General features: G+C 42.7%; 1 protein-coding gene across 1 annotated transcript in view; it reads right to left on the reverse strand.

Annotated features, from left to right (window-relative positions):
- The window catches only part of SNTB1 (syntrophin, beta 1 (dystrophin-associated protein A1, 59kDa, basic component 1)), a 361,887-nt gene that overhangs the window by 40,957 nt on the left and 307,777 nt on the right, over positions 1–13,153 (reverse strand). The window contains exon 4 of the mRNA XM_006830679.1: positions 12,420–12,559. Coding sequence (XP_006830742.1) covers positions 12,420–12,559 — 140 coding nt within the window. The remainder of the gene's footprint in view (positions 1–12,419; positions 12,560–13,153) is intronic.

The following is a 13,153-nucleotide window of genomic DNA, read 5'->3' on the forward strand; positions in this document are numbered from 1 at the left end:
TTGATGGACACAAATGTAGGAATTTCATATTATTTCCCCTATTTCAAATTATTCTTTTTAAATCTTTAAGATCATTTAAAAATGTAAAAATCATCTTTAACTCACAGTCTGTATAAAAACACATGGTGGACCATATTTGACTATGAGACTTTGTTCTTGTTGCATGCTGTTGAGTCGGTTCCAACTCGGAGTGATCCTCCTGTATAGGGTTTCTGAGAAGTAGCTAGTGGGTTTGAACTGCTGACCTTGTGGCTAGCAGCCCAGTGTTTAACCTACAGTGCCACACCAGGTCTCAGAGACATAGTTTACCAACCCTATGTGGCGCTGTGGGTTAATGTGCTGAATTGCAAAGTCGGTTTGAACCACAATGCCAGTGGTTCAAGCTCACCAGCTGCTCCTCGGAAACCCTATACAGGGTCACTATGGGTCAGAACTGACTCGACGGCACTTAACAACAACAAACCAGAGAAGACCCAAAGACAGTGATCAGTGAGGAAATAAATCATGGTACCATATGCAAAACACTCTAGGTGGTTCTAGCTTTTTGTCTTTTATTACAAATCTGATATGCAAGTGAGTCCTATTTTATCTGTGGTAAGAAACTTCCTGCATCTAGATATGTCTCTAGATAGCTCTAGATAGATCTATGTATGTATCTATCTATCTAGATCTATCTAGAGCTACCTAGAGATATATCTAGTGGTGGATACTTTCTAAAAGAATTATTTGAAATCTAAAAATCAGTCCACAATTAATTTACATGTTCACTGGACTTTGCATTAAATCAAGCTTATGTTCAAGCAGGAGAGTTATCTGTAAGCTCATGATTTCTTACCACCTTCCTGAATGCAGTACCAAAACTTAAACTATTCTCTTGTATTAAGTTGAGGAGAAATGAAAATAGGCAGAACTATTTGGAGGAAGCTGATTATTGCAAGCAAGACTTTGTATAATAATTGTTGTTGTTAGTTACCATAGAGTTGGCTCCAACTCTTGGGAATCCCATGTGTAAGAGAATGAAATGATGCCTTGGCCTGCTGTCATCTTCCCAATCATTGCTATCTCTGAGTCTGTCATTGTGGCCACTGTGTATTTTGAGTGCCTTCCGACCTAAGGGACTCAATTCAGTGTTTTGTGCTGCTGTGCATAAGGTCACTATTAGTTGGTTAATGACTCGATGGTACCTAACAACAACAACAGCAACAACATTGAACATTATACTTTTGACTAATTTTCAGAAGTAGATTACCAGGTCTTTCTTCCTAGTTTGTCTTGGTCTTCAAGCTCTACTGAAACCTGTCCACTATGGGTGACTCTTGTTGGCATTTGAAGTACTGGGGGCAGACTTGCCTGCATCATAGCAACATACAAGCTGACACTGAATGACAAACGGACAGACAGGTGGTGGGTGCAAATTAGTGATGATTTATTTAAGGGTGGGGAGCCCAGTGGCTCTGTAGGATAAGCACTGGACTATGAGCCACAAGATTAATAGCTTGAGCCCACCAGCCACTCCGCCAGAGAAAGATGAGACTTTCTGTTCCCAAAAAGATTTACAGACCCGGAAATCCTATACAGGGCCACTATGAGTGGGAACCAACTCATGGCACTTAGCAACAACAACAATTTAATTGTTATTGTTCTTACGTGCCGTTGAGTGGAGTGGTTCCAATTCTTAGCAACCCCAAGAGAATCAGGAAGCAGCTGACTGTTGCAGCCACTCTGTCAATCAGTCTCGCTGAGGGTCCCCTTTTTGCTGATCCTGTATTTTACCATGCATGACGTCCCTCTCCAGAGACTGGTCCCTCCTGATAACATGTACAAAGTACATGAGACCAAGTCTCGCCATGCTCACTTCTACGGAACTTTCTGGCTGTACTGGAATAACATCAATATTGAAGGATATGCTAGTTTTGACCATTTCCAAGAGAGGAATCCAAGATTAATAATGGATCCTCACCTACAGTTTCCAGAAGGAGCTCAGACCTACCAATACCTCGATTTTGGCCCATTGGGACCAAGCCAGACTATGGCCTCCAGAAACATCAGATAATACTGTTGTTTGTTTGTTTTAAGGCTCTAAATATGTAGTAATTTGTTACAGCAGCCATAGAAAACTAATAAAAGAGGAAAGCAAAGCCAAGAATAAGAGAGTGGAAGCTTCCTGCTCATGGAGCTCTTTAAAGTGACTCAGCATTTGTCATCACAGTTGGAGGCAAAACAATACTTGTTAAGAACCAGAGCAAGAAAGAACTGTTTGAACAGTTTCCTAAAGCCAGAAGTTCTCACACTTGTATCCTGCATCACAAACATCTCAAGGGTTTTCTGAATCACAGAGAGGGTGAGCCCCACACCTAGAAGTTCTGACTCAGTTAATAGTTAGGTGCTGTTGAGTCAGTTATGACCAACAGCGACCCTACACAAAACAGAAGAAGACACTGTCTGGACCTGTGCCAACTTCACAGTCTTTGTTAGTTCTGCGGCACTCACCAATCCATCTTGCTGGGGGTCTTCCTCTTTTTCTCTGACCGTCCACTTTACTAAGCATGATGTTCTTCTTCAGGGACTGGTCCCTCCTCATAATATGAACAAACTATGAAAGAAGTCTCACAATTCTGGGTCTTCTAGCAGTCCATGGCACTTTTAATACTCTTTTTTAACACCATAACTCAAAGGCATCAATTCCTTTACTGTCTTGATTATTCACTGTCCAACTTTCACATGCACATGACGCTTTACCATGGCTTGGGTCAGGTGCACTTTAGTCCTAAAACTGACATCTTTGTTCTTGTACACTTTAAAGAGGTCTTATGCAGCATATTTACCCAATGCAATACATCATTTGATTTCTTGACAGGTGCTTCCATGAGTGTTGATAATGGCTCCAAGAAAAATGAAGTCTTTGACAACTCCATTTTTTCCTATTATCATGATATTATTTATTGGTCCATTGATGATGATTGTTGTTTTCTTTACACTGAGGTGCAACTATAATGAAGACTGTGGTCTTTGATCTTCATCAGTAAGTATTTTAAGTCTTGTCACTTTCATCAAGCAAGGTTGCATCACCTCCATATCGCAGGTTATTACTGAGTCTTCCTTCAATCCTTCTTTTTCACATAAAGTCTTCTTCACGTACTACAGCTTCTAATATTGTTGGGAGCAACTAAACCGAAGGTGTCAGACTTGGGGGCAGTTTAACCAAAGGACTGCAACCAAACAGTTGTGGTCCAGATAATCGGTCTGCTCCCAGGTCAGGCTGCCCCCCGAGGAACTTGCAAAGCCTGCTTCAGAGAACAAGGAATTTGCAAAGTCTTTTCTTGTATGCAGCCATGGCCTTCAGTTTAGTCTGCAAAAACATCCAGCTGCCCTATTTCTGTCTCTTTAGCAACCACAAGTTACATTATTCTGATAAAGTCCCGTGTACTGCTTGCATCAACAACACCAGATGTTTTTTGTATTATTTTCCCAACCCCAGCACTTTCCTTTGATATATGTATATAACAAACTCTCGGTACTAGGTCTGAGTCACAGGATCTCCATCTGAATGCTGTGTCCCACCTGGTCCCAACTTACTATTTTCATTTTGTGTCTTGTGTCTTCCTTTTAATTTCTAATCTCCCGTTGCCCCTACTTGGGTTTAATATATCAACGTGGGTCGCGGAGTAGAGCCAGTTGTCAGACACGACATAATATTATGTGCTCATTATACAGACTGCGTAAGTATGCTGAAAGAATATAACCATGGTACACACATTTTCTGATTTTCCACCAGTTAGGAGCTCTGATGTGATTGTTGTTGTTGTTATGTGCCGTGGAGTCGGTTCCGACTCATAGCGACCCTGTACAGGGTTTCTGAGGCTGTAAATCTTTACAGGAGCAGAAAGCCTCATCTTTCTCCCGCAGAACAGCTGGTAGTTTCGAACTACTGACCTTGTAGTTCACAGTCCAATTCGCTACGCTACCAGAGCTCCTGTCAATTAATTAATTGGACTGCAAAGCTGGTGTGAACCACAAGTTCAGCGGTTCAAGCTTACCAGTTCCTCCTCAGAAACCCTATACAGGGTCGTATATTGGACATTTTGGTCTATTTCAGCTCAATGATGCATAGGATATTGATCTTAATGTGTTCAGTTCCATTTTTGACAACTTGCAAGTTTTCAAGTTTCATACTTCATACATTTCATGTTCTGATTATTAATGGATGTTTACAATGTTTCTCCTCATTTTGAGTTGTGCTCCTTCAGCCCATGAAGGTCCTGAAAGCTTTGCTTCATTTGCATCATCACAGTCAGTCAACTCTTCTTTGAGGAGACAGATCTTCCCTAGTTGTATTTTGAGTTCCTTTCAACCTTAGGGGCCCACCTTCTGCCACTATATCTCACAATATACTGGTATTTGTCATGTTTCAATATTCAATATTCTGGTGCTGACAGAGTTCCACTGCTAATCATAAGATTTTTAGGGACTAAACATTCAGAAGTGTCTTTCTTTCCTCCTTCTTAGTCTGTCTTTGTCTGGAAGCTCAGCTGAAACTTGTCCTCCCTGGGTGACCCTGCTGGTATTTAAAACACTGTCGGCATAGCTTCCAGCATCACAGCAAGACAAACTGACAGATGAGTGGTGGCATTTGGGGGCGGGGCCCAAGGATGTGCATTTCTAATAAACTCCCATGTGGTAGTGGTGATGTAACTAACCTGGGAACCACACCTTGAGAAGCACCATTCTACACCATGAGTAGAAGAACATCTAGTTCTCTGATCATTTCTATTTCATCTTCACTGTGTCGGGTGATCTGCGGCAACACTTTCCCATGGGACAGACACAGAAGTGTGCCGATGGACAACAGCCCAATAGCAATTAGCTTTAAGTTATTGACTGCTCTCTTACAATTAGTCCTGGAAATTGTGGTGGCCAATAGAAACTGCTCATTGGTAACCAACCCCGCCCCCTTAAGTGGCACCCAGGACACACACCATCCCTATCATCCCCTAGATAGATCTTTGAATAGCAGTAGCTACTTAACACATGACTATGTTGTCAGAAAAGCTAAAGACAGATTTACATGCTACGTTCAGCAGATTTTAAAAGCCACTAAAGCACAAGGAAATAAGAGCATGTTCTCGGAAAGCTGTAGAGAGCAGTGGTTGAGCAGGTGGATTCAGGAGGCTGGAATCAGAATCTTAGCGTCTAACTTCCTAGCTCTACCAGGAGGCTGTGAATGCCTCACTTAGTCTTTCGGTTCCTCAGATCATCTCAGCTTGTTTTTGGTGTTAAGTGCCAACGAGCCAGCTCCTATTCATAGTGACCCTGTTATAGGGTTTCCAAGGAACAACCGGTGGGTTTGAACGGCTGACTTATTAACCAACCCAGTTGCTGCTGAGTTCAGTTCATAGGGATTCCGTGTGTGCCAGAGTGCCACTGTCTGGCTGCATCGGGTTTTCAAAAGCTATTGTTCCAAAGAGATTGTCAGTCCTTTCTTTTCCAGGTGGACTCTACCTTCAAGCTTTTAATTAGCAGCGGAGTGCAGGAACCAGCTGTACCACCCAGGAACGTTTGTAAATGAGGTAAATAAAACCTACATCTCATAGGATTATGACAATTAAATGTAGCAATCTCATATTCTACACATGCCTAATTTTTATTAAAAGCACAAACTTCTGTCCTTCTGTTCTGGCCTACTAAGCTGAATTCTCTAGAGCAGGGTCCTAAGAACATGAGTCTTTAATAAGGAGCTAGATGATTCTTAAATTGGGCAAGATTTGCAAACCCTGATGGGATCCATATAGTGTAAGCCGTCTCACCCTGTGCTAAGTGGTCAGTGGAAGGTTTATTGGTTTATTACCATCTTGGTCTAATGTACAGTTGGTATTACCAGGGCCTTCTTGATAATGTTAGCAGGAGGATTTATTAATAGATACCTGGTAGTAAAAGTTTGAAAGACATGATTTTTTATATCCATAACTAAAATCTAATCTAGCTGTACATTTAAGATTTGTGCTGTGTATCAGTTACGGTGCTGGTGAAGACGACTGAATCAAATGACAAAAGAACGAACTCTCTTGGGAGAAGTACAGCCAATGTACTCCTTCGAAGTGAGAATGGTAAGGTTTCGTCTCTTGTATTTTGGAAATAAACAAAGAAAATAGTGCAATTTGACAGGTGACTCACCCAGATCCTTATCGATAAAACAACACAATGAGTGTATGGCATGCATGGGGAAGAATGGAAAGATGCCTTGGGTGAACGTTAACACATGGCTAGGGCACAGCCCAAGAAGCACTAGCTGACTTCTGAAAAGGAAGATTTGGGATTCCCTCTGACCTCTCAGAAGAGCATAGGCTCCATCCTGCTGCCACTTAAGGACAGAAGAGTTTCAATCCTCAACAGGCAAACCCTGCCTCCCACAGCAATTCCTTCAGAAGCCCAGTCCGGGGAGCCACCAAAGGACTATATTCTCCTCGCCTCCTTACACCTGGCTGGTTGTTTGCTTTCCAAAAAGTCTCTGATTAGTTGCATCCACAGTGTCACTAGGGAAGCTGACCGTGACAAGTGCAAGCAAACCACGGTGGTTGGTGGTGCCCAAGTCAAGATGAATATTGAGATTTTTCTTCAAGCTCAGTAATTTTTTTCTTTGATTCAGTTCTACTTCTTTGCCCTTTCAATGTACTATCTATTTCTGAAAATCTTAGTAATCATTTTTTTTTGGCTTTCTAATTGCTGTTTTTGTATGGTTTTCAAATGTTCATTTCTTTGGCTAGTTTGTTCTTATAATGCTTTCCTGAATTGTTCTGAAGTGTTTTTTGTGTTCTCCTTGCTTTCCTTTCTCTCAATCCATTGAAGTTACCTAAATTTCACTTTTCAAAATTCCTTATTGAATAGTTCTGATACCATCTTTGGTATTATATTTTTTGACTTGTAATTTGGTCACTTTTTGAGGCACGCTGTCTTGTTTCTTCATGTAAACTGAAATTGTCAGTTTTTCCTTGACATTGTGGTTTTCTTGAATTTATATTTGATAACTGTATGTTATTGTCTTCCCAGGCACTCACCAAAAGTCTCCTAGTGGATGTGACAAAGACTGGAAGTATGAACGCAGTTTCCTGTTTGCTGTTTGTGTAGCATAATTTAGTGTGGGTTCATGCACCTCTAGAAGCAGGGGTGGTACCCCTGGTACCCAGCCCTAGGCAGGGCCAAGACTGCACAGGAGGTGATGCTGTGACTGCTGGATTGGCTAAGCCAGGGACTGGACATGTCTGCATCAACCAGGAGGGCATGGAACAAGGGAGAACCAAACACCCCTTGCCACCAACCTCCATCCTCATCCTGTGTCTGAAGGCTGCCGGATCACCAGCTGCTCACAATAGCTCACGATGGCTGTGCTGCTCCTCACCAGCTGACAGCTAGCCCAGTTTTCTCCTCTCCTGATTCTCCTGTTCAGCTTCCTCTTCCAGTCAGCACTCAGTTCTTTCCTTTGACAAGCATTCAGGGTTCCAGGATGACCATCTGTATCTTTTTGACTTGGTCTTGTATGGCTTTGTTGTAAAGGGTCTGCTCAGTGTGTCTGCCTACTCCACCATGCCATCTGGGGCTTTGCTTTGGAGGGCTCACACTTGTGACTTTCTTCAGCAGACAGCTCCAAGCTGTTAGCCACTGGAACTAGTGAGCCGGCATGCCTGCCTGTGAGTTGGCGTCCCTCTACGCATCCTTAGCTTGGGACCCACTGCTGTGGGAGAGTCAGCCCAGTAACCTGCTGAGCCGGCAGGAGTGCTGAGGTAGTGATTCACATTCCAGGTCAGTGCTGGCCAACAAAACTGTCTGCAGTGGGGATTCTTCTCCTTCTGCTCTGTCCAGCCTGGTAACCGTGACTGCTGAACACTTCAAATGTGACTGAAGCAACTGAGGAATGGAAATCTTCATTTTTATATTTTAAATGTTTATTTTAAATTAACTTAAACAGCCACATGGGGCTAGTAGTTACCATATTTGGACAGTACAGCTCTCAAACTTCCTGTAAGATCAGGCTGAAGCCAAGTCTTTGCCTAAAACTATACCTTTCCTTGATTTTTTCTTTTCCCTATTCTTCCTTTACTCCCTTCTAAGGTTCTCCTAGGATCCTTTGTTTAAAAAGTCATTTCCAGACATGCACCACCTCTTTCCGTACTTTGTTTCTCCTAGATTGCTTCTGGAATTCAGGTGCTATCTTAAAATTTCTTTTATTCTATTGATTGCTGAGTTCCATTAAGTGCAGAGAATTCTCTAACTGAGGGCTGAAATGACCTGGCAGGAATGGAAGAAGATTCAAACTTCAGTTGGATGGTGGGACCAGATGACCACTGCAGTCCATTCTAGTCCTACAAGGAGTTGTTCTAAACTCCCTCCTGAGTTTATCCCACATCACTCAATAATTCATTCAACAGACACTTTGGGACTTGCTATTGCCAGTAGCTATGGAGTCACTACTTGTCTGTCAGTTTACCATACTGTGGTGGCTTGCATTTTGCTGTGATGTTAGAAGCTATGTCGCTAGCGTTTCAAATACTAACAGGGTCACATGTGGTGGACAGGGGTCAGGAGAGCTCCCAGACAAAGACAGACTAGTGGTCAACATCTTAGGGATTAGTCACTGAAAACCGTACGAATTACAATGGAACATTGTCCAATAGCACCAGAAGATGAACTGCTTCAATAAGAAAGTGCTCAAAAATGATTGGGCAAGAGATGTCTCCTCAAAATAGAGTCAACCTTAATGATGTAGATGAGGCAAAGCTTTCAGGGCCTTTATATGCTGATGGAACACGACTCACAATGATAACAACAGTTGCACTCATCCATTAATAATTGGAATATGGAGTAGTACTATGTGTGAATCTAGGAATACTGGAAGTCATCAAAAATGAAATGAAGTGCATAAAGATCGTATCTTGGGTGTTAGTGAGCTGAAATAAACCTGTATCAGAAAGTTAAAATCAGACAATTATGATTTACTATGCCAGGAATTCAAGAGGAATGGCATCATATTAATCGTCAAACAGATTCAAGAGGAATGGTGTCAGATTATCATCAAAAAGAACATTTCAACATCTATTTTAGAGTACAATGCTGTAGGATAACATCCATACACCTATGAGGAAGACCAATTAATACAACTATTATTCAAATTTACGTACCAAGTATCAAAGCCAATGATGAAGAAATTGAAGAATTCTACCAAAGTTTTTGGTCTGAAATTGATCAAGCATGTAATCAAGATGCAGTGATAACTGCTGGTGATTGGAATGAGAAAGCTGCAAACAAAGAAAAGGATCAATAGTTGGAAACTATGGCATTGGTGATAGAAATGAAGCTGAAGATTGCATGGTAGAATTTTATAAGCTCATGACTCATTCATTGGTGTGGCTCTGTTGGATAAAGCACTGGACTGCCAGGCCAGTTTGAACCACAAGGTTGGTGGTTCAAACTCAACAGCTGCTCGTTGGAAACCCTATACAGGGTCACTATGAGTTGGAACTGATTTGATGGCACTTAGCACTAACAACAACAATACAGTTTTACAGCAACATAAAAGCGGACTATACACATGAATCTTGCTAGATTGAATATACAGGAATCAAACTGACTATATCTTTGGGAAGACATGATAGAGAACATCTCAATAGCATCAGCCAAAACAAGGCCAGGGGCCAACCGCGGAACAGATCACCAAGTGCACAACTAAAATAGAAGAAAAATTTAAAACAAGTCCATGAGTGTCAAAATATAACTTTTCAAGTTGGCTCCAACTCTTAGCAACCCTATCTAGGATTTCTGAGGAGCAGCTGGTGGGTTTGAACCACTGACCTTATGGTTAGCAGCTCAGTGCTTATCCTACAGTGCCACAAAAGGACTCCAATCTTAAGTATATCTTACCTGAGTTTAGAGACCATCTCAAGAACAGATTTGTTGTACTGAACACCAATGACCTAAGAGCCAAGGAGCTGTGGGATGACAACACAAGAACATCACACATAGAGAATGCAAAAGATCATTTAAAAGACAGGAAAAAAAGGAAGGACAAAAGTGAATGTCAGAAGAGACACTGAAACTTTCTCTTGAACAAACAAGTATCACGGACTGCCAGAAGAACAAACCAAATCTATCTTGAAAAGAAGTACAGCCAGAGTGTGTCTTAGAAATGAGGGTGCCAACCCTTCACCTCATGTGCTTTGGAAGGACCAGAATGACATCCTTCTGGGTAAAATAGAGGGTCAGCAAAAAAGAGGAAAACCCTCAATGAGATGAACTGATACAGTGGCTGCAGCAATGGTCCCAAACAACAACTGTGAGGATGTTATGGGATCAGGTAGCGTCTTGTTCTCTTGTACTGATGAGTCACTAATGAGTTGGAATTGAATTGATATCACCCAACAACAACAATATTCTAGGGAGGAATAACGTTTTGCCCATTAGCACAAAAGTCATCAACTTCTTGAATCAAGCATCAGGTCTGATTTGTTCTTATGCTCAGCAAATAGCCCTTTGAAGAAGACAAGTACAGATATGTATTGTTTTGCTTCCCTTCAGGCAACATTCAAGTGCACAGACATTTATGGTTCCTTAAGTTATAATTGCTGTTGTTAAGTGCTGCCAAGTTGGTTCCGACCCACAGTGACCCTGTATAGGGTTTTGAAGGAGCGGCTGGTGAGCTTGAACCACCAACCTTGTGGCGCAAACCAACCTTGCAGCCGAGTGCTTGTCCTACAGCGCTTATCCTACAGAGTTTGGAAATCCTGATGAGAGAACTGGACGTAAGGTATATACTTTGCTAAGTATGAAGACCTGGAGATCTGTTCTGTTCCTCACTAGCTGTCCTGTCCTGTGACTGCTCTGTCACTGGGAAGGCAGAGAAAGGGGGTCCTGTTGACCCATGTATGGCTACCTGTCTTAGTGAGGTGCCTCCTGCAGGGATGGCACAAACACTGTCAGAGCCTCTGAATGGGATGCCCCACTGAAGCTGCTGCCCACTCTGCCGGGGCATCCTGATCACATGACAGCCTCAGCTCCTCCTAGAGTGCTGGCCACTGATCTTAGCTCAGGAGAAGGAGCAGGAACAGTGGCCGACTGGATAGCATGGTGGGTGGGTGGGTGGGGGCTAGGTAAAGCTCTCAGAAGCCAAGTGGTGACCACACAGGGGCCACACACATTGGTAGAGCCCAAGTTTTCATGCAGTTCCTTGGTTCATTGGTCCCTGGAGCCTATCAGTGACCAGCCTGCACACTTCTCTCCTGCATAGAACATGGTGTTTGCACAGTGACAAAATCCCATAACAAATGTCAGGTAGGTGTTAAGCAACACCTACCTGAATATAATACATTATATTATGTTAAGCAACACCTACCTGAATATAATACATTAAGGCAGTTTTTCACATGAAAGTTCTAACACCCAAACAGACATCAGTAGTCCCTGTGCCATTATACAACTAAAGAAGAATCTACTGGATTTCTCAGGTAGAACAAGGCTTCAATGCACTAGTGAAACATTCTCATGTGACATTCTTTGACCCAAGAAATGAATCCCCTTCCTTCATGAATGCATACACATACGCTTGCTTCATCTCAAAGGGGGGGACATGATGATCCAGGAAAATGTCTGTTGTTGTTAAGTGTTGTTGAGTTGGTCCTGACTCATAGCAACCCTGTAGAGGGTTTCCAAGGAGCAGATGGTAGGTTTGAACTGCCAACCTTGTGGTTGGTGGTACAGTGCTGATTCTACAGCACCACATCAGGAGTGCAGAACAGTGGTTAGATAGGGCTAATCCCAGAAATCCCATTGTTTCTTCATGACTGTGAGCATTTTGTGTGTTATCTCATGTTATTACTAAGTGCCATTGAGTCAGTTCAAACTCAGTGACCCAGTGAGGCCAAACATGATATAATTAATAATTAACCTATCGGACTAAAAAATCGTGGCTGTATTTTTGAGGACGGGAGCATTAGTGGTTTGGGGAGAAAGGCCGCCTTCCATATGAGAGACCCGGGTTCAATGATCAGCCAGTGTACCTCATAGGCACCAACTATTAGGTTGTGGATGCTTGGGTGTTGCCAGGATGCTGAACAGACTTTAGCAACACTCCCAGACTATGACAGGCTCAGCAGATAGACCTGGTGATCTACTGAGTGTCAGTCAATGAAAACCCTATGGTCCGATCTGAACCTGATCACAGGGCTGGGGCAGATTGGGCTATGTCTCATTTTGTTGTGCACGGAATCACCGTAAGTCACAGGCCAACTTGACGCGCTAAGAACAACAACCTACTTGAGGAGCTCTCAGCTCCTGACACAACAGGAAGCAATCATATAATGCATCGAAATAACGGCAGTTGCTTTACATAGCACTGAACGTCAAACAAGTCAGCTCCAACCCAAGGCCATTGCTACCTGGTGGCTAGAAGAGGGTATGTGTGAATTGGGCTGAACCAGGCCTCTTTCCTCCGGGGCATGTTGTCATAGATTAAAAGGTCCTTCTCAGTCAGCACAACCAAGGCTGGCTTCCACTGCTTGTCATTCTCCCCTGGCACCTGGAACAGAAAATAGGAACTGTCAAACAGTCGTCTGAGAAAAGGGTGGCTGGAAAGGAGAAGTTGGCATCCCCCAATCATAAAACCCAACAGTATGAGTGTCTTGGATTCAGCTTGCAAGATCAAAATGGGCAGAAGCAAACCATGGTCACATGATACCAGATCCTGAAAATATCTGTCTCCAGAGCCCTGATACATGTCACCGGAGTAGTCAGGAAGCAGCCTGGCTGCCAAAGAGCTGTCACTGTCTCTCACCTGCCAGTCTGTGCTGAAATCTTTATTTCCTAGTGGGAGGCAAATGTGTGGCGGAATAAGCACTCCCAGCTGGTTCTCTGGTAGTGTGCATTTTTTAAAAAATGAAAAGGTAATCTTTGAAAGCTTTGGAATAAATATCCAAAGGCTCTGGAAAACGTACTACTGAGGCAAGTGTCTATCTGAGCAGGTGTGAGCCATCATCATAACTTCCCCTAGTTTCTCGCACATTTTTAGGTTGGTTCTGTGATTCAGGTACTACCTTGAACTTTCTCTGGTTCTACTGAATGTCCATATAATCTGAGAAGCTGGATTATATGAAGAAGAACATGGCATTCGGAT

Source organism: Chrysochloris asiatica, unplaced genomic scaffold (genome assembly GCF_000296735.1).
Source record: "Chrysochloris asiatica unplaced genomic scaffold, ChrAsi1.0 scaffold00001, whole genome shotgun sequence".
Lineage (NCBI taxonomy): Eukaryota > Metazoa > Chordata > Mammalia > Afrosoricida > Chrysochloridae > Chrysochloris > Chrysochloris asiatica.